Source organism: Anguilla rostrata, chromosome 10 (assembly GCF_018555375.3).
Source record: "Anguilla rostrata isolate EN2019 chromosome 10, ASM1855537v3, whole genome shotgun sequence".
Lineage (NCBI taxonomy): Eukaryota > Metazoa > Chordata > Actinopteri > Anguilliformes > Anguillidae > Anguilla > Anguilla rostrata.
Window position 1 is genome coordinate 14,510,476 of NC_057942.1, and position 21,204 is coordinate 14,531,679.

The 21,204-nt window shown below is 47.0% G+C and overlaps 1 protein-coding gene across 5 annotated transcripts; it reads right to left on the reverse strand.

The window, feature by feature from the left end:
* Window positions 1-1,660: 1,660 nt before the first annotated feature.
* Window positions 1,661-21,182, reverse strand: fkbp15b (FKBP prolyl isomerase family member 15b). Of its 5 annotated transcripts, none has more exons than XM_064354345.1 (30): window positions 20,931-21,182; window positions 16,508-16,614; window positions 16,274-16,352; window positions 16,093-16,162; window positions 15,188-15,262; window positions 15,001-15,099; window positions 14,623-14,772; window positions 14,188-14,256; window positions 13,821-13,964; window positions 13,401-13,543; window positions 13,254-13,302; window positions 12,733-12,852; window positions 12,065-12,155; window positions 11,470-11,582; window positions 10,964-11,051; window positions 10,503-10,606; window positions 10,283-10,381; window positions 10,067-10,161; window positions 9,549-9,651; window positions 8,402-8,434; window positions 7,936-8,107; window positions 7,549-7,685; window positions 7,270-7,425; window positions 5,923-6,075; window positions 5,411-5,503; window positions 4,566-4,676; window positions 4,366-4,473; window positions 3,145-3,848; window positions 2,818-2,923; window positions 1,661-2,624 (listed from the first exon to the last, which is right to left on the reverse strand). In XM_064354345.1, exons 1-30 carry the CDS (start codon window positions 20,978-20,980, stop codon window positions 2,547-2,549), a joined length of 3,699 nt encoding a protein of 1,232 aa, XP_064210415.1. In that variant the 5' UTR covers window positions 20,981-21,182; the 3' UTR covers window positions 1,661-2,546. The 5 variants fall into 5 exon arrangements, with proteins under 5 accessions (XP_064210415.1, XP_064210416.1, XP_064210414.1 ...); XM_064354346.1 differs by lacking the exon at window positions 20,931-21,182 and adding an exon at window positions 18,983-19,421 and having other exon boundaries at window positions 11,470-11,561; XM_064354344.1 differs by lacking the exon at window positions 20,931-21,182 and adding an exon at window positions 18,983-19,420.
* Window positions 21,183-21,204: the final 22 nt, after the last annotated feature.

Consider the following 21,204-nt stretch of genomic DNA (forward strand, 5'->3'; position numbering starts at 1 on the left):
AGACCAAGCTCTGCAGGAATTTTCTATATACATCTTTTTCGATTAGAATATTATATATAATAATGCTGATATTTTAATTTACATGTCTGATGGTGTACTTGCCTGGACAGGTCTAAATGAACAGACATTGCCTTTAAGTTTTTATGTTCTACTCTTGTCAAAACGCCCGCATGCCAAACATTTCAGCGTAGCGACAGATTTCATGCATATTTTCAACTTGTAGTATTCTGACCGTATCAGGCAAACATGTTTTGCATCATGGGCTGTCTGTCAGATAAGAATCAAATTTCCGGTTGTTTTTGAATTGCCAGTTGACCCACATCAAGAAAGGCATGATGTTCATAACCCATCCTCGTCCTCCCATGACCCCCATCTTTCATTAGGTCAATGGAAAGTGAGCTATTGCAAAGCTGATGGTGAAAATATTATTTTGCTATCTTTGGAGCGCCTCAATGGTCTGATAATGGACACTAGTAATTATATAGACAAATCTATATTAAACCTTCGTGTAGAACCGCCTTTAATTCAGGTGACGACAAACAAGCAGCTTCGATTATGCCAGAATGTGTTCGGTAGAGACATTATAAACCGGTTGTAGGCTATTTAGAGCGGTGAAGGGGCTTATCACAGATTGTATAGGCTGAGTTTGATAACAATCCAAAAGACACAGCAGACAAAGCAGTGGCTTTTGCTTTAAATAAAAAAAAGTTTCAAGGACTTTTTCAAGGAAGGCCACAGCACTTGGGCTAGCCTGGGGCCGATTTTTATTATCCAGACAAACAGTAACACGTTTGGAGTGAGAGACAGACATACAAGCAGACAGACCGATTGGCTCTCAGTTTATCGCTGTGCTGCAGAGGACCCTGAAAGCCAAAAGACGGCAAAAGTTACTGCCGACCCACCGCATTTAACATCACAGGAATTCCTGAAGGGCTTTCACATTTCACCCTTCCCCCACCCCCACGCCCACTGTCACCCACAAAAGGCCGTGCAAGGCTGTGCCACCTTTGCTGTTTGGCCCAGGGATACCCCCACCCCCTTAATGTCTTGCTGTGACCTGCCCCTGCCACCCCCACCTTTGTAGAATGCACACGTCTTCTACGCACACATTCACAGGCCTCAAGCCTCCACTCTGGTACCAGTAATTGTTTTTAACAGTGCATATGTCAAGTGAGGGGAAAACGTGTGAATGAGAAGAGCAACAGTACAGTATATGTTGAAAGAAGTTAGAGGCAAAGTGACACACTTCACTTACACACCACTAGGCACTTTACCTACCGTACACATTATTCATTTCATTACTGGCTGGCTGAAGATGACTGAGGAGTGATCAGCTTCTCTTGCAATTTAATTCCCCTTTTTAAACATCACTTGCAATTTAATTAGCTTTTCAAAAATGAACAAGCCTCTGAGTGGTTACAGTGATCAATTTGTCATTTCCAGTTACTGGATTTACATATTCTTTCATCACTGTTCCTGACACCACATCCTCATGTATACGCAGCAGAAAACCTTTATCTGCATTGTGCTTGAATTTGAGACATTTCTTACATTATTACTGTAAGAATATATTTACACAGAACTATAACGCATGCAATTCATATTGCTCAAGCAAAGTGTAGAGAAATGAGTATTAATTGACAAACGGGACAGTTCCAACTTTATGAAAACGCAGCATTTTATTAATCCAGGAGAACAACGAAGTCTATGTTAGAGAAGAACAAAACACCTCTTTGGAGTTCCTGTTACAGTGCACTGTTCTGTTATTAGGTTGGGTTATAAACTGTCTAGAAGCAGTGTTTCTTGATCTGAACATTCCAGAAATTATTTAAGGAAAAAAAAACAATTGCATATGCTGTAAGGGGTGCATTTCCTCTCAATTGGAATTTTCCAGTTTCCAGAAATGATTTCTGAGAAAAGAAAAAACTGACAATAAAAACAGCTTACATATCCTGTAAAGGTTGCTTTGCTACTTTTGATCAAAGAAACAATGGGCTTTTTATGAGTTTGCCTGGTTTGATTCTCTTCTGGTTTAAAATTATACTAAACCATACGATCCACAGTAAAGTAAGTGAGAGATGTGCTTTCTTCAAAACCGTTTGGGTTCAGCGCTTAGTATTCTTTTTTATTCTTCCATTAAAATTTTCAGGCAGCAGAAATGGCCAGTTCAACTCCACAGGTCCCCCTCAAGGTTGAAACCCCACATTTCAAATCCCCTAGTGTTCAAGAGGCCGTCAGACTACCCACGGAAGTCCAAACCTGTTGAGGATTCAGTTCAGAAACAGGACCGACACAGGGACTCCTTTGTCATAGTCACCGAACTGAGCTCATTCCTCCGATGCAGAGGGGGCGCTGTGGATTCAAAGAGGGAGTTCCCATCATTGTGTTTCTCCACATTGTATCTTTTTTCAGGACAGACGTGAATGCGTTCTCCCAGAAAAACGGTTCTTCTGGTCCTCCAGGGAGTGGTGTGCATACACACACACATTCTCTGAGGTACTCAAACACACTCGCACACTGCCGCCATTTATTATTATTTTTGCTCTTCATCCCAACCAGTCGAGGTCATCCTCTTCGTCGTCATCACCAAAGAGCGGTGCCGGAGGCGGCCGGCCCTTCAGGCTCTGCGAATGAACCGCACAAAAAAAACAACGTCAGTCTGTATGTGCAGGACCTCAGTGCGACAGAAATACAGGATTGGGCTTTTCCCTTTTGGGATTATTAAAATGATTTATCCGACAAAGACGGGGAAGATCATGCAGGTTGGCGCGCTCAGATCTGAGAGCCAGGGCTCAAGCTCTACAGATCCTTCCTCACCAGCTCATCGTCCTCCTCCTCGGTGGGCGGTGGGGGGGGCTTGGTTGGGGCTGCATTCGGGAAAAATGGCGCCTCTCCATTTTCCTCTTCTACTCCCTCAGTCAAACTGAGAGAATAGGACAACGGGTAGGGACGGGATGGCGTCAAGTGACGACGGACAAACGGACAAAGACAGACAGACGCATGAACACAGAGACAGACAAACAGACCGACAGACGGTGGGAATCATATGCAACTCAAGCTTATTAGCAGGGGCTGGATGGTTTATTATACGTGCGGGTGCCAAGCCGCGTGTGGAGCTGTTGGCAGTGTGGGTGTAGGACTTACCTGGCTGTGGTCTCCACCTCCATGTTCTCCTGCAGGGTGTTGGGTGGAGGTGGGGGCTGGGTAGGAGGACCCACAGGAGTCGCCTCCATTATGTCCACGTCCCCTAGGGGACCTTTGTCGTTCACGCACTCCTTCTCCTTCTCCTCCTCCTTCTCCACCTCCTTCTCCTCCTCCTGCTGCATAGCCCCGCCCTCTGCGTCTGCTGTCGCTTTCGTCTCCGGGGCGGGCGTGTCCGCGGGTGGCGCGGCGTTTTCCTCCGTCGCTCTCGCGGGACTCCCCACCTGCGGTTGCCCCGGCGATGGCTCTACGGCGCTTGTTTCCTGTCCCGCATCCCCGTCGCCGTCCGCCGACGGCTCCTCCCGCGCCGGCTGCTCTTTTTCCGCTGCTGGGGGCGTGTCCTGTTCAAGCCCCTCCCCCTCTGGCCGCTCAGGGGGGCGGTCCTCAACCTGCATGCCGTCGCCTTCTTTCCCCTGCGCTGAGAGAGTCTCCTCTTCCCGCTTTTCTTCCTCTTCTTCCCCCTCCTCCTCCTCCCCCTGCTCCTCTTTCCTTCCATTCTGTTGAGCTTCCTTCAGGGGTTTCTCATCTCTCGAGCTTGCGTTGGCATCTTCCTCCTCCTCCTCTTCCTCTTCCTCCTCTGGCCCATTGCTTTCACTCCTCTGTGACAGTTTCTGCTCTTTCTCGGTCAGTATCTGCAGGGTTACGTTCTGTAACAGAAGGTCCGAGAGTTAATAACCTCTGACAGACAGACAAACAGAGACAGACAGATAGATAGACTGATAGAAACCGATGGATACATATACTTTATCAATCCCTAAAAAGGAAATTATCACTGACAATGAGGCTGATGTTAATAATCATGCTGGGATGCACTCTTTTTTTTTGTTATTGACAAAATTACCCCTCAGTACTTCTGACCAGCAGGGTGTATAATGAATAGGGAACTGAGCTCGTAACCCAAAGGCTGCAGGTTCGATCCCCAGGTAGGACACTCCTGCTGTACCCTTGAGCAAGGTAATTAATCTGCATTGCTTCAGTAAATATCCAGCTGTACAAACGGTTACTATGTAAAAATGCTAAAAGTTGTTCTGGATAACAGCATCTGGTAAATGCTAGTAATGCACTGTAATGATCAAACAACAGCTGTTGAACAGTCAACAGACCAAATAAAAAAGGCTCCAACCACGTGCCGTCCTCTGGGGGCGGGGGGGGTCAGTGACATACCTTGATGGTACTGACGATGATCCCCAGCACAGCCTGGCCGGTGTAGGTCTCCTGCAGGTCGAACTCCCCTCGCAGGGAGTGGAACACCCCGTTCATCACACGCTTCACCTGTAGTCGTAGCGACAAGGGGAAAAGTTAGCGCACCTCGGCCAGCGCTGCCCCGCGCCCGTGGTTCGGCCCGACCTGCCCCGCCCACTCACCTCCCCCGCCGTGTCCGCTTGGTCCTGCTCGGCCAGCCTCCCCTCCATCTCCGCCACGCGGGCCTGCAGGTGCCTCTTCACAGACTCCGCCCTTTCCTGCAGGGCTGCGTACTGATACCACCACAGAGAGAGAGAGAGTGTGTAAGAGAGATAGAGAGAGGGAGCGCAAGAAAGAGAAACGGAGAGAGAGAGTGTGTAAGAGAGATAGAGAGAGGGAGCACAAGAAAGAGAAACAGAGAGAGAGAGTGTGTAAGAGAGATAGAGAGAGGGAGCACAAGAAAGAGAAACAGAGAGAGTGTGTAAGAGAGATAGAGAGAGGGAGCGCAAGAAAGAGAAACAGAGAGAGAGAGAGTGTGTAAGAGAGATAGAGAGAGGGAGCACAAGAAAGAGAAACAGAGAGAGAGAGAGTGTGTAAGAGAGATAGAGAGAGGGAGCACAAGAAAGAGAAACAGAGAGAGAGAGGAAAAAGAGAGAGTGAGAGAGAGCGGACAGACAATGCGAGAGAGAGGGTGAGAGGACAGAGAATGACAAATAGAGAAAGAGAGAGAAATGTGAACATGAGATTCATTTTCTGCTGCCATCTACTTTTCATTGATGAGACAGACAAGGAGTCTAAGAGTGAGATAAAGATTAGATCCATGTTATATTTTTCATTGAGAGTTACTTAGCCAATATTGTATGCCACCATTAAAACATTTTAAATACATCAGAAATGGTGTGAGAGAGAAGTGAGGGGGTGTGAGAGCATGAGCGCCTCCGAGACTGAAGGAAAGAGAGGAAGACGAGGAGAGCAGGAGAGAGCCGTCAGTATCGGTCCCCTTAATCCAGCACCATCAGATCCGTACCTTCTCCCTCATGGCCTGTAGCTCCTCCCCCTGCTCCTGCTGCTGCAGCAGCCGCTGCTCCTCCGAGTCACGGGACTGTTTCAGAGCAGTGAACTGAAGGAACCAAAGCGAGAGCCTCACAACTCCTCACCATCAACACAACCCTCAACGAAGCTCAAGCAGCACAACGCCACATACTGTACGTACACTACAGTGCTGTGGGCGGGGCTAAGACCACCGCCATGACAACCGCTCTCGTTTCACATGGACGCAGCAACTAATGACACTGGACACACATGTTTCAGGCACATGGCTAAAACAGGACCCCCCAAGACCCAAAGCCATCATACAGATATAGCGTGCTTCACCAAACACTCTAAGATCGTGTGGGCATGGTTGGGGCATTGGGGCATGGACCACCTCCTGCACTTCCATACAGAGAGATAGTTTGACAGATAGATTTTTCATTGAGCGTTCTCCTGCACAGGCGTCTGGTCTGAAACACGCCGGGCATTCAGACTGAGCGCGCTCACCTTCTCCTGCAGCTGTGCCAGCCTGTGCTCCGCAGCGTCTCTCTGCTCGGCCAGGTCGGCCAGCTCGCGGGCCTGCTGCTCCTTCGCCGAGGCCAGGGCCTGCTCACACTTCCCCTTCCACTCCGCCTCCAGCTCCGCCTGCAGCTGGGCCAGCTGGACATGCAAACACACACACACACACGCACACGCACACGCACACGCACACGCACACGCACACACGCACGCACACAGACACCAAAAGAATTGTCATCGATTCAAACAAATCATTAAATGCATTAAGTTGCAGAACTAAAACCGCAATTGAATTAACTAGAATGAATTCAATTACAATTATACCAATACAAAAATTTTGCAGTGGTCTTTATGATGGAAATACTACCATTTCCACCACTTCCAAAATCAGTTTTAATAAGGAAAATGTCTTGCTTCACAGCTTTTTATATAAATAGGAGAACCTGGAAATGCAGGTCTGTCACATTTCTTCATGAAAGTGGTAAGAATCTTGCAGTACATCTCAGACACTGACAGAAATCCTCAGAGCACTGCAGTCAAACTCTCACAAAGCCCAGAAAGACTCAAATGCGCTGACAACAGTATCAGACACTCCTCAGGATCTGTGGCAGCAGGCTGATAAAACTTGTAACAAAACTGGACTTAAAAATGTGGAAAATGAGCTTATCACCAGTTTCCATGAAGGCCATGCAATCCCATCATTTTCAGGAATCATACTGGCTTCTCAGTCCACTCAGTTAAGTAATGTCTGGTTTTCATTTCAGTTTTTTGTCAAAATAAAACTAGCACAATTACCATTTCAAAACACCCATAACTGCCATAAAATATAAATACCATTTTATTTAGTATCATAATATTATACTTATACAGCAGTGGCCTGGTCTGTGCTGCTCTGAACTCTGTACCTGCTCAGCAGTGGCCTGGTCTGTGCTGCTCTGAACTCTGTACCTGCTCAGCAGTGGCCTGGTCTGTGCTGCTCTGAACTCTGTACCTGCTCAGCAGTGGCCTGGTCTGTGCTGCTCTGAACTCTGTACCTGCTCAGCAGTGGCCTGGTCTGTGCTGCTCTGAACTCTGTACCTGCTCAGCAGTGGCCTGGTCTGTGCTGCTCTGAACTCTGTACCTGCTCAGCAGTGGCCTGGTCTGTGCTGCTCTGAACTCTGTACCTGCTCAGCAGTGGCCTGGTCTGTGCTGCTCTGAACTCTGTACCTGCTCAGCAGTGGCCTGGTCTGTGCTGCTCTGAACTCTGTACCTGCTCAGCAGTGGCCTGGTCTGTGCTGCTCTGAACTCTGTACCTGCTCAGCAGTGGCCTGGTCTGTGCTGCTCTGAACTCTGTACCTGCTCAGCAGTGGCCTGGTCTGTGCTGGTTCTGGCTCGCCGCAGCTGGGACCGCAGGCTGTCCAGCTCCTGCTGGCTGCTCCTGCGCACCTCCTCCAGCTCCTCGTCACACCTCTGCCTCTCCGCCTGCCACTTCCTCTTCCTGTCCACCATCGTCTGAGGGCGACATGCACGTTTGAACCACACAGACAGAGAGTCACACCAGCACAGACACCACACCCACATGTGCACACACACACACACGCACATGCAAACACACTATTCGTCGCTATCGCTCACGCGGTCCAGGTTGTCCTTCTCGGTTTTGAGGTCCAGCAGTTCCTCCTCCATGTTGCAGAGCTTCAGCTCCACCTCCTTGCGCTTCTGTTTCTCTGTGCGGTACTGAGCCTGCGTCCGCTCCGCCGTCTCCTTCAGCTCTGAGCACGGGCAGCACAGGACACCTCCTCTCTCATCACACGCACAGCATCTCTGTGCACTATTCCTGTGAGTTTTACCCCTTTAGCATAGCCCTTATGCTAATTTCTATCACATTGTGTTCAGAAAATTTTTCTTTTTCTTCCGGAACATGTTCAGTGTGTTGTGTCCTGTGCGACAAGCTGTGCGCAAATGGCGCGATACAAAATTTAAAAACCGGTCGACCGAGCGGGTGTTAGGTTTGCGCCTCACCTTCCAGCTGCGTGTCCAGCGCGGCCGCCCGGGTGCAGTGCTTCTCGCCGTCCTGCAGGGCGGCGCTCAGCTTGGCCTGCAGCTCGGCCGCCTTCTGCTGGAGCGAGGAGGCCTCCAGCTGCAGCTGGGACACGCGGGCCGTGGACGAGGCCAGCTCCTCCGTCAGCCACACCTGGGGGGGGGGGGGGGAGGGCGGAGGAGGGGGGGCGCGGTCAGTACGGGTCACTAGGGAAACAACCGGGCCACAGGTTAGAGCGGCGGCGACGGACGGGTGGTGACGAGGAGACGGGAGTGATGCCGCGTGGGGGGAGGGCGGTGGGTGGGGGGGGTAGGGGCCACGGCGAGACCCTGCGGAAAATGAACTGATGAATGAATGAGGGGAAAACTGAAAAAAAAAAATGCAGAGACGATTAGTGAGAGAAAGACAGGGGGGATGAGAGAGAGGGAGATGGCAACAGATCCTCACCTGGTCCCTGCTCTGGTCCCCTGGCAGTGCATGCTGGGAAGAGAAAGCAGTCACAAATAGAGGCCCGCAGACCAAGCAAACAGGATAAACAGGCAGGAAGAACAGGCGGTAAACAAAGAGGAGCGGCAGGGCCCGCAGGCAAAGGGAAACTACAGCAATGGCCGCCCACGCGCGGAAATGCAGCCTTTACAACATGCAGTAAAGCAGGAGCACCCTCTGGTCCTGCAAATCCACATTTTACAGCGCGACCTGAAACTCAATCGCAATCTGACGAAAAGAGGAGACGTGCGTTAACGACGCAAGTCAAGTCTCCGGTTCAAATAAGTTTGACAAGCAACGAAAAAAAGAAACATAAAACCCTGATATAGACCCTGGTATAAACAGAACAGCACCGTTCCAGCTGTGAATCAAACCTACTTTACACCAGTTCTGTGGCAGGAGCCAGCATCAAACATCGTCAGAGAGAAACCGACATTGTATCATGAGACAGTCCGTTCAGTGGGTAGAACACTGTTGTATACAGAGGATGTTTTCTTTATCAGCTCTGCAAAAAACACTTCATTACAAATTGTGAAAATAATTAACTACCAACCCTAGAATGCAAATATTTTTCTAATCTACCTGAATATATATTCAGAAAGTGATTTTCTTCTACTTAAAAAAAAATATTTATACATACTTGCACTAAATTATAATAGAATAAAATGACACTTTAGCATACAGATAATTATTGTTCAGAATTCAAAGGCAGTTTAAATTTGCTTTGACCCGACTAAGAGCTCAAAATACTCCCGAAGCATGCACAATGACACGATGTGGTAAACACACAAACAGGATTTTAAGACACAAAAAACTAGATTAAGAAGAAACTGAGAAGAAGCATAATATTATAAGAGCTTTCTCTAATGGGGAATCACAGAATTGCATCAATTACACCAGCTCTGGGCACTGGAAGCAGAACAGCCAAAAAAACACAGGGTTTCGACATGAGTAAGTAGTTTCTACAGCCACAGATTACACAAGCACACATCTGCATGCAGTTAGCAGGGATAGGCGTGTGTATGCCTTGCTGCATGTGTGTGCGTGCTGCATGGGTGCTGCATAGGTGCTGCATGGCGCCGAACGGCGCAGGGCTGCATGGCTATACCTTGTCCTGCTCTGCCTGCAGCACACGGGCCTGGTTATGCTCACTGCTGGACTTCAGAGAATCGTTCCTCTGCTCCATCATCAGGTTACTCTGCTCCATGTACCTGAGGGACAGCGAGAACACGCATAGAAAATTAACACAATAACACACGTACATTTTTAATAAAGGCATACCAGGCAGGAAAAACTAAAGAGCAAGCAATATGATGAAAAAGAGAAACGGGACCCCCCTCAGTCTGATATATTTGCCTTATGTGTAGATATTAATTTGTGTTTGAAATCAATATTTCTGGAAAAATCGACAAGTACTTTAAACAACAGTCCAGGGTTAGCACAAGATGAGTATTGTGGGCATTTATGCCTTATACATTCAGCAAAATATTTTCCCTTGGTTTTCACAATGAACCCTTAATACTTCCAGCCCTTAAGTATTATGTATATGACAGATTTACTGCCACATGTGCTCATAAATGAAGCAGGCATTCAGGAAGGACACCTTCACCAGTAAGGGCCCCTCACCTTTGGTTCTGATTAATCAGCTCCCCGATTTTGCGATTCTGCTCCTCGATCCGTGAGCTCTTATCAAACACTTCCTTCTTGAGGCATTCGTTTTCCTGCAGATATAGTGATAAGAGTTTTAAGGGGAAAATCTCAGTCATGAAAAAAAGTGGAATTCTAGGTTCAGATCACCTGGTGGGGTGTAAAAGACTGAATATTTAATATCAATTCTCCTACCTGGATAATTCTTTGGATGTTGTGCATGATCATAGCAGTTTCCATTGAAACATTTGACAAGCCCAAGGATAAGCCTCCCTGCTTCTGAAGGTCATCCACCTGTCAACAAATTAGACCAAAAATAATTTATTTCAAACAAGGTAGACACTCAAACTCAACGATGCAAAATCCATAGACACAAAAAACGCGAGAAGGGAAGAGACGCCATTCAACCGGTGACCTTTGATGCCAATTGGTCAACTTTGTCTGTCACTTTCCCCACAGCCATTCGGACTTCTGTGTTGTGCTGCCGGGCTTCCGTCATCAAGAAGGAAGTGATGTCACCTGGCACCAGGAGAAAAGAGTAAAACGCACAAATCTTTTGCAGTCTAGCACTGGTAACATTGCTGATTGGGGAAGGAGGCTTTCTCAGCCCCATAAAGCAGGGGAGATCCAGGTGGTACATTAGAAATTAGCCACAGTGACTTACAAAACAAAGCTTCAATGCAGTATTAAAAGTGTAGCAGCACTGCAGAAAGCATAACATGACAAGACTCATGTGAACCAGTCAATGCGAAAAAGCATGATGGGTTCACTAGCTTGTAACACCTCAAGGTTGCTCCACCATTTTGGGGTATGAGTTCACTTTCCAATCAACTTGTGTGCATGCTGTTGTCCTGGTAGGGGGTAGCAGTCTCTCACCCTGGTATGGTACGGTCTGTGAGGGGTACACCTGTCCCATTGGCTGGAGCTGAGAGGGAACCATAGCTGTCTGTGTGAAGGAATAAGGCTGGAGAAACAACACAGATACCCCAAAACATCAGAAAACAAAATGGGTACTGTAGAGTGGCACATCCTGTAAAAGAACTGGTTCCCTGTGTAGTGAATCCTGGCATCAAATCCAGCCCTTGCCATTGCTATGGTAACAGGCAGCCCACGTTTTGGGCTAATGAATATAACTCTGCTTTCCAAATTGTAAGAAAATAGAAGCAGGGGACAGAAACTGATTTTTTTTTAAAAAAAGAAAAAACCCTGAATTTCATTAGGCCAAAATTAGTTATCCTGACTGAACATACTTACTATAACTGTGTTGGTTACCAAGTGACCATGTGGGTACCACGGTCACAAATGTACTTCATCACAAATATCCTGACGTGGCTAAGAGGTGTCACTGCTCTGCTTGACGGGCACAGACCCTTTCTTCTTACCTGGAAGGCGTGGGTGTTGCCAGGCATGTGCGGTGAAGGGTTGGAGGTGGTCAGGGTGACTGGGATCAGGGCCGCGGAGGGGGCGGTCACTCCTGCGAGAGGACGAGATGGCACTGAGAAAGAGGGAGCCAAAAGCCAAATGAGGGGCAAAGCCAATCGAAAGAGCATCCTGATAATCAAGAGTGATGAATCACCATGCCAACAGAACAAAATCTCACTGTTCACTGGGATAACCATCTGATTAGTTTTCCATAAATCCGCAAATTTTCTGCCCTAGAACATCGATTGTTTCCGATAGTAGATTCTCTAGGTCAGTGTTCCTGGAGATCTACCATCCTGCAGGTTTTCATTGAATCCCTAATTTGGCACACCTGACTCTAATTAGCAGCTCACTGAGAACTCTAGCTGTTGAATGAGGTGTGCTTTGTTAGGGTTAGAGTGAAAACCTAGAGGATGGTAGATCTCCAGGAACAGGGTTGTTTACCACTAAACACCACTAAGCACATCAAATACAGCATTTAAGAGAAAACCAGCAGGGAAAGTTGGCATGAAAACTAAGGCGTGGTGGTTTGGGGGGGGGGAGGGGGTGGTTTACCTTGTGCAGAGGCGGGTGGAGCAGCTGAAATCTGCACAGGCTGGGGGGAGGGGGCAGAGGAGTTCTCTCTCATCCGGGACACAGTGGGGTACTAAATGGGAACCAGCAAAAAGGACAGGAACAATCAATGACTTTGTTTGACAAACAAGCACGAAACCGTCCAGACCCACGGCGCACCTCCTGCGCATGCGCCTACAAAGGTCGTCCGTGAGTGAGTGATTGAGTGAGTGAGTGAGTGAGTGAGTGAGTGAGTGAGTGAGTGAGTGAGTGACCACAATTTGTGGCGCATAGCCCACGGCGGCAGTCCTGCGGCACTGTGGAAAAAAACAAGCACCCCAAAGACAGTACCAACCAAAGCAAGAACACAAGGACTTTTCAAGGACCCACAAACGCCATTTGAAAGCTTTTCGATGTACATATTTCCAAACAAATTATCTTACAACAGAATTCAGTGCAATCGCTGGAACCAGCTCATGTTCACGAAGCAGAACGCCTGTGAAGATGCACAGAAAATCAAGCGCCTTGGAACGCCCTCGACAAAAAAATGAAGTCACATCCACAGCTTAAACTCTCTATGTCAAAAAACCAAGGCTCTCACGTTTTTCATGGCCCTGCGCACATGAGCTCAGGAGAGACCCCTCCCTGCGCCCCCGCTCCCCCGCGCTCACCTCCATCTCCGAGTCGCTGGAGTCTGGCTGGGAGGACGCGGGCCCGGCGAGGAAGGGCAGCATGGGCTGGCCCATCTTGGCCATGCGGGAGATCAGCCTGGCTTTGGTCGCGTCCGGGTTCTGCAGACGGGGGGGGGGGAGAGACGGCGAGCTTCACGCTGAGGTCTGCGTTTAATCATTAGCACTGATGCTAACGTAGGTGCAACAGCTAACGTGGACAAGACTGTCAATGTGGGAACCGATGCGAATACAGGGCGTGATCACAGGTGTGATCATAAATGCAGAATCTGATCTCAAATCCAGAGTGTAGTTGCGAATGCAGGCAAAACTGAAAACATCGGTACGCCCTCTACCGCAAATGAAAAATGCAACCGTTTACACAGGTAAAACTGACTTCTACCGCAGGAGTTAGCGTGAGGACCGGCATAATTACCAAAGTCGGCCGGACTGTCAAGCAAATCTCAGCACAGGGGAAAAAGGAAGCGAAACACAGGAGGAGGCGAAATGACGAAATGACTCACCGCCAGCTGCTCGCTCAGGGAGTTGGACTTTGCTCGCAGCGGCGGCTCTCTGGAAAAAGAGGGAGGAGCGGTGGTGGGTAACGCATTAAACAGCCTGAGATACTGAATGCTGCACACCACAGCAAGCCTCCGGCGGTCATCTCTTACCCAGGCTTGGGCGGGACGGAGGCGGGGGGCTGCGCGGGGACGTCCGGGAGCGAGCTGTCGAGGCTGGGGGCGGGCGAGGGGGCGGCGGAGTCCCGCGATCCGGCGCTGGCACGATCCGACCCGCTGTCCTTAGACAACTTCACCTGGGAACGGGACGGGGCGGAGAGGCACACCGGCTACTGATTAACCTCAAGCTCAACCCGAGCTCCTCTAAAACCATCAGGTCATGTGACAGATCCACCGCAATGCGCTTTGAGCCAAGAGCATCGCACTGTGCGATGAGCCAAGAGCACGCGGGCCTTTTTATGCAGGCAATCCTGTTAAACACCTGCAATACAGCATATATAGTCACATGCACCTCGGATTTAAAAGGGTTTGATAGGGTTTGGGATTTCGGATGAGGGGAGATCTTCACCATACCCGACGGATCTCGGTCTCGAATATGAGGGTGCTGTCTGCCGGCACGCGGTTCGGGACGCCCTGGGAGCCGTAGCCCTGGCTGGGGGGCACTATCATCAGCCGCCGCCCCCCCTTCTTCATTCCCTGCATCCCCTCCTCCCATCCCTGCAGCACAAAGAGAGGGAATGAGAGAGGGAAATATGGGAAAATAGAGAGACCGAGAAAGCATGAGAGAGTGAATAGAGAGATACAGATAGATGGAGAGGGAGGGAGAGAAAGAGACAGAGAGAGAGAGAGAGAGAGAGAGAGAGAGAGAAGACCATCTATTAAATATTCAACGTTCAACATTAAACTGAGCAGACATCCAGCAGCAGAAGTGCTCTCTCACTTTGATCACTTTGCCGGCTCCCAGTTTCATTCTCAGCAGCTTGTCTTTGTTCAGGTTGGAGTCAAACATCTGAGGAGGACAGAAAGCCCACAGGTTCAGTGCAGAGCCTTCAGGAAGTGTACAAAGCACTGAGTCAGAGTTTACAAACACCTGCCAACACAGCAATTACCTCATCATGTTCATTTAGGCACACAAGAGCCAAATGACCACGAAGTTGAATAAGCACACTGTTTTAATGAATACTTTGAGTTTTTCACTGGCAAACAGTGATGATGATGATGATTTATGAACCAAGAACCAGTGTGACATCAGAGCCTCGTGACTTGTTACACGACCACGGTTTAAACCAACCACGGAGAGGTCAGTGTTTTTCCATGTTTGTGTGAGATGGAGGTGTACTGTGCGCGTTTCCGTACACCTGGGGCGTCGCCCTACCTGTCCGATGGCATGGTTCTGCAGCAGCCAGCCCGAGTACGCCACCTCCAGGGAGTCCCCGCTTTCCACCCCCTGCCCCTCTCCCAGCAACAGGTCCTGCACCACCACCGCGTCCAGAGAGGGGGCACTGTTCGCCTTGGCCACGCACACCTGACCGGTGAGTGACAGGGCTCGCACTCAGACCAACAGCACGTGAGACTGGCACGCGAGCACGCTAAGAACACCCGGCCGTGACTTATTCAACTCTCACAATATTTGTGACAACATTCTAACACAGAGGCGTAAATACGTCCTGTGAATCCCGCCCCCCACCCCTCCACCTCCACCTCATCGCACTCTCTCTCCCTCCCTCTCGCCCTTTTCCCCTCTCCCTCTCACCTCTTTACAGAAATCCACCGCAGACTTCTCTGACTCGAACATCAGAGACCAGTTCTGTCGCTGGTCGTCGTAGAACGTGCAGTAGTTGCTGGGCTGAACCTGCAGATGAGAGTGGAGAGAGATCTTTCTCTCTGGAAGGTTCTAGAAGAAGTACACCCCAAACTGGGCCTCGGGGGCGAGAACTCACCGTGAAAACGAACCCGGGGTGGATTCTGGCCGAAGTGACTTGCTTCTGTTGGCTGGCATAAATGAGGATCTTGTACTAAAATTAAGAAATAAATTGAATGAAGAAAAGAGGTACAGGGTGTCATAAAATACCAACAGCAAGTCTTCTTTAAATACAGGAATGCAAAGTGTCGGCAATAATTTGTCAGAGAGCTTTGTTAAATTCAATACAGCCCATTTGCACTGCAAGTAATAAACAGCAGTAACCCAAGAGAATGATGAAATGAAATGAGATGAGATGTAAGACAATTTGAAAAGTTAATTTGAGTATCAGTGATTCGAATAATAAGCATGAATTTAAATCCCTAATGGCACGCTGCTGAATATTCCAATTTACCTTCGTATCTCAAGTAAAATACGGAGCGCAGAAATATGAGAGAATATGTACGTCATGAAATTTTTAACATCATATCCGTCCCCAGATAATGCCATCTGCTAGTTCTCATGAGGGCAATGATGTGATATTTTATTAAAAGGACACTGCCTCAACTTCATACACAAATCAGCTCCACAAACCATATTTTACACAAAATGAGGAAATGCCAGCTTTTCATGAGGAACTCTGAGCGAGATTATGTCACATGATGTGGGGAGTGGTTAATGTGGTACACACAGTGCACGTATAAATGATTGCACCACAGTATGAAGCATCTGATTATCCATATTGCTTGACACAGACAATCTATTCAGATAAAAAAATCTTTTTATATTCAGCTAGAGCTAGAGGTGGTGCTTTGCTGCGACCTCTGGGAAGTTTAGCTTGTTCAAAATTCCAGTATCATGTGACCAGTGGGCATGAGATCATGAAAGCCGGGAGCAATGAGGAAAACGAGCCAAAAGGTTTCTAGAGGCCAATTCTGTACCCACCTCTCGAGAGGTGTGATTTCCCAGGACTGCAGCTCCCAGCTTTCCTTGCTTCATGTATTGTCCATTAACGCTAGAAGTACAGACACAAAATAACATGTTAGTTTGTTCATTTATAGCCAGCGGTCTTATTTGGACCTTCCTTTGGAGGCATTAGGTTGATATTGTAAAAGATAGTGCTCACTATCGGTACGCATGGACTGCGGTAGCCAACAGGACAGCAGGAGCTCCTGGTGGCGGGGTTGTCTTTTGGGTTGGCGGCCCTGCATACAGAAGAAAGTGAAGGATTTTAGGAATGGAACTTCTGGTTTCCTGAATCACTTGACAAATTTTCTTAAAAAAAAATAAAAACAATGATCCCGCAAACGTCATTTTGCGATGGTCTTCTTAGGACCGCCCACTCCCCCCCCGCGCTTACCGGCATTGCCGGAGCTCTTTCTCGGCTGCTTCGGGGCGGTGTACTGGAAGGACTCGTTTCCCTGACTGGTGGCCTGGTCCAGCCCGAAGAGAGAGGCCAGCTTTGCCCTGAAAACAAAATCAATCATCTCAAAAGGGGCCTCGGAATATTTGAACAAGCAGTCCATATTGACTGTTCAGCTCCTTATTAATTCTGCATGTGTGTCAGTACACACTGGAAACTACCAAAGCACTCCAGGAGAAAGAACAGACTACCGAAGTAGAGCTTACTGTGACATTTTCTCATGTCCAAAATTCTGGATGATTTCTGTACCCATTCCCTTTATCCTTGCAGCTGTAGATAGCTATACAATACTATTGTATAGATCTTGCCATGACAGCTATATACTAAACTAACCCCTAACAAACTCCAAATGCTATTTTAATAAATTTGGTACATACTCACAAAAGGATTATACATACCAAACTGTTTCAGGGCATATGCAATTCAATCAAACCCTCTGGATAAATCTGGCACCGTATCTCAATAAAGTCTACTTGCTTGCACTCAATACAGCAACCAGAAGTAGAGGGGGGTCATACCAACAAAACAAAAAAATGTACTGAATGATTGACAACCGTGCTTCCAATTGATTAGTGACCACTTTATAAAATACCTGCCTTTATGCGCTAAAAAGCTCTGTTTGGGTTGTACTTTCAAAAGCATGGTAAATTACACTTAATGGTCACTGTAGCACAGCAAGATATCAAAGCATTTTTTAAAAAATGTGCTATTTCAAGATTACCTTCTTGAAAAAGTAATGGCATCAAGCCTCGTAATACAATTGAAATATTAAGCAGTTAATTCCATTTGTTTGATTGGTTTTAATTTGATTTCATAAAAATAGCCAGGACAATGTTGACAAGGCAAGAAACTTACTAACATAATAACAAAACCAGAAAAAATAATATACGGTGCCTACACACCTGTGCTGCTCAACCTCCTGATAATAATCATGCCCATCAAACTGAACTTTTCTCTGACAGACGTCACTCAATTTAGCCACGTATTCAGGTTCTACACAATGGATTAGCCCTGGAGGACCACAGAATCAGCTGGTTTCAAATGGGTCTCAGCACAAAATGGCTAAGTGAGCTTGCCAAGCAAAATAGGTAGTCCATTAGCCTAATTCAGCGGTCTAGGTGCAAATTAAAATTCAAGCCAAAATGAACAAAAGGGAAGAGAATAGTGAATGAAGAGAAGGGAAGTTCCAGCCCCGATGGCTCTGTAACTTCCCTTCTCTATCCTACCGTCATCTTTCTTTCCATCCTAAATCACTAATTACACACTAATTCAGTCATATTTACAGCACACAGGCCTAGGACTGTGCTTTAAGATCTGACTAGCCTTTAAAGCAGAGCTGATGTAAATATTAATCACACTGTTGTCAGAATGAGTGCATATTTATGGGGGTTTTTATTCAGGTATGAGTTGTGTCAATACACATGACCAATACCACTGACCTTTGCTCCAAATAGTCCAATACCGTCTAAAAACAAACTGATACTGACCACTGAACTAAAGCCATGATTCGAGTCATCGCAAGGTACCCATTTTCCAAGACTCAGGGTCTCATAAAAACTGCACAGTAAGCTATGGCCTTTGTTTGGCTTAATGGTCAAACGCTCAGAACATGACGTGGCCTACATAACTCAGATGCAAAGAGAATGGTGTCCCAGCATCAGGTCTTTAAACCTAATTCCAAACTCATTACTGAGGATTTTAATCTAGGAACTAAGGGCACAAACAGCCCTTAGGGAAACAGCCCAACAGGGGAAACTAAAATTTTCAAGATTGCCAAAATGTTTCAACAATAAATTCAAATACTTCAAAAAGTGCTTCTGTCCAAAGATGTCCTCAGATTTTATTTTTCACACATTTGATGAATTTTAGTGCATTTATATGTAGCCATAAATGCAATACAGTATAGTAAAAAGCAAAAAAACAAAAGGCAAACAGATCCCCTCCATATTCTCCAACAAAACAAGGTATTTTTCCCTTAGTCAAAACTATTTCAAAGAGACAGGAGCAACTTTGAACACACCAGCTGATGCAATAAGATATAGCTATTTAAAGCGAACCTGCTGTGGAGAACGTTTTACAGCACAGCCCACATAAGAAGAGGCCATTCACCAATCTAACCAAGTTATCAGAAATTAAAAGGTCTAGCCTAAATCCTTTGGTATGAGGCCCAATGCTTCAAATGAGTCAGCATTCCACAGCAGCACTTAGCAACCACCGAGGCTCACACAACTGTCAATAGGCAAACATTCCCCAAGCAAAACTCAATAATTTCTCCCTTGTTTGTCTGACGAACAGAGTGATATCCACCACCACAGCTTGTGAAACTGTACTAGATGAACGGAACCTAAAGTTGTTCACCCCCCTCAGACATCTGGTCAAACTCTTCCCCCAAAAAGCATTCAGAATACTGACCCGTGGATTTCTCTCCATTGGTAGTCAGTGTCCCAGCCTGGTGACATGGGGGCAACCATGAGCCTACCCCCTGAAACGTGCAAGCACACAGGCGCGTATCCTCTTCAGCGCGTACCGAAGGCGAAGGTTGAAGAGAGCACCCCTGCCGGCCAACGAATGCCAGAAGCCTACAGTGCAGAGCCTCCACTTCTCCAGTCCTCCAATCCGCAAACTTCTTCTTTCACTCCTCTTTCCCCCTTCCTTTCCTCCACCAACCACACCCCGATCGCACCTCGATGGCAGATTCAGCACCAAACTCACGGACACAGAGAGGCACACGGAGAGCCAGGGCCCCGGCAGAGACGGGGACGCGGGCGGCAGTATCGTTCCTGCTTATCCGTCTGGCAGAGACATACCCTCAGGACCGAATGAGCAGCCCTGACCCTGTCCTCTAACCACTAGCATGTGAGTGGAATTAGACTAGCCAGCCAACATCTCCTCCTCCTCCTCCAACCCACAACCCCACTCCTCCTCCTCTTTCCCACAACCTCTTTTCCTTTTCTTTCTTTTTTCTTTTTTTTGCTGTTTCGCATCATTCCTTATTAGATTAAGTTAATTAAACCCCAGTACCAGGAAACATAAGAAAGCAAAAGACAGTGAATATTGGTATGCAAACGAATAACCCCAGCACTTCAAAGCAGAAAATGCAAGTTGTTGCCAGGTCGCAAAGAAACATAGCTTAGTAAGCTTCCTTGCCACAGTTACACAGATGGCATGTCTTATCCATACATAATAGTTCTGCTATTGAACTGTAAATTCCACGTTCAAAATCTATGCTTTGCACCAAGTTAATACACCCAGACATAGGGTATTTCTAATGAACTTAAAAAGCAGAAATGTCTCCTTCTCTGAGGATTAAGTTAAAGTTCAAACTTCACGTGTTAAAGGTTATGGTTCAAAGAAAAAAACATTCATAATATCGCGTTCAACCATCTTCAAGTTATAATAAAACAAGTACATTCTCACAAATGTACTTCCAAAATGTTAACATTGCAAGTCACGAAGAACAGTGCAAATATACACGTAATTGGTGTGTTTGATGAGTATCTAAGGTACAGTACTAGTTTCCAGGAGAAAAAAAACGGATCTTTCTCCAAAATAGGATTGGCCACAAACTGAGCCAACAGCAAATGGAAATCCTGCTCAACACGTCTGGAAATTTAAGAGAATAAATACCTAAAGGCTACTGTATCTCCATTGCTATAGTACATTATTGAGACCAGGTGACATCCCCTTACCCCATCTCTGACTGTTGCCAAAAACACAAAAGCCGGTGCTGGACTCTTTGTCAACTAGATAGCTTGATCTCCAATGCTGGCTTAGCTAGATGAAGTTCACGTTTTCAAGCGTTAGTTAGCATTACGTTGTAACGGTATTGTAATTCCAGCACAAAATTAGGCAACACACTGCGTGCAGGGGTGAACAACCAGCTCGTCTGACGAAGGTAGGACTTCATCACTAATAGAATTAGCTAGCTAACGTCAGCGTGCATAATTTCAGAACGAGTAGGCTTGCCGGCAAAACAAATCACTGAACCCCTGCGAAAACAACGAAATCTTCAGCTAGCTATTTAGTCACTTTCTCTGTGGTGCAGCGTGTAGGTATCGCATTATCATGAACACAAAACGTGTAATTATTAAAATAAATCCCTTAACTTCATTAGCTAACAATAGGTAAGCAGCTGCATAATTCATAAGGATAGGTTACTTAGCTAACATTAGCAGTTATTGTTAAGTCTGTAGCCGCTTGTTAAACTTACTTAGGTGCGTTAACTGTTAACACGTTATAACAAACACATAACTAACTGCATACCCGTTAAATGTCACAAGTGTACAGAATTGCACAACAGACAGCTCAGGAAAACAGGTTTCGTATGGCTATGTTAACTAGCCTGCTAGTGCTAACTCACCCTCCAGTTGGCGACAGAAAATCGCCGTCTTCATCGTCCGCGGCAAACATCTCTCCTGCTGTTTGATTTCCTCCGTTTCAAGCGGGCAGAGGTTGGTGAGTACCTCCAGTGAAATTTATTTTATCTTCTGTGTAGCCAGCGCAGTTTCAACGCAAAAGCTCGCCTCCCCAAGTAAGAAAAACACAGAACTTCACGCAAATCTGCACAGGTCACACAACTTCTGATTTCCCTTCCTGTTTCTGATACATAGATCAGCTGGCATATCACATGCTGT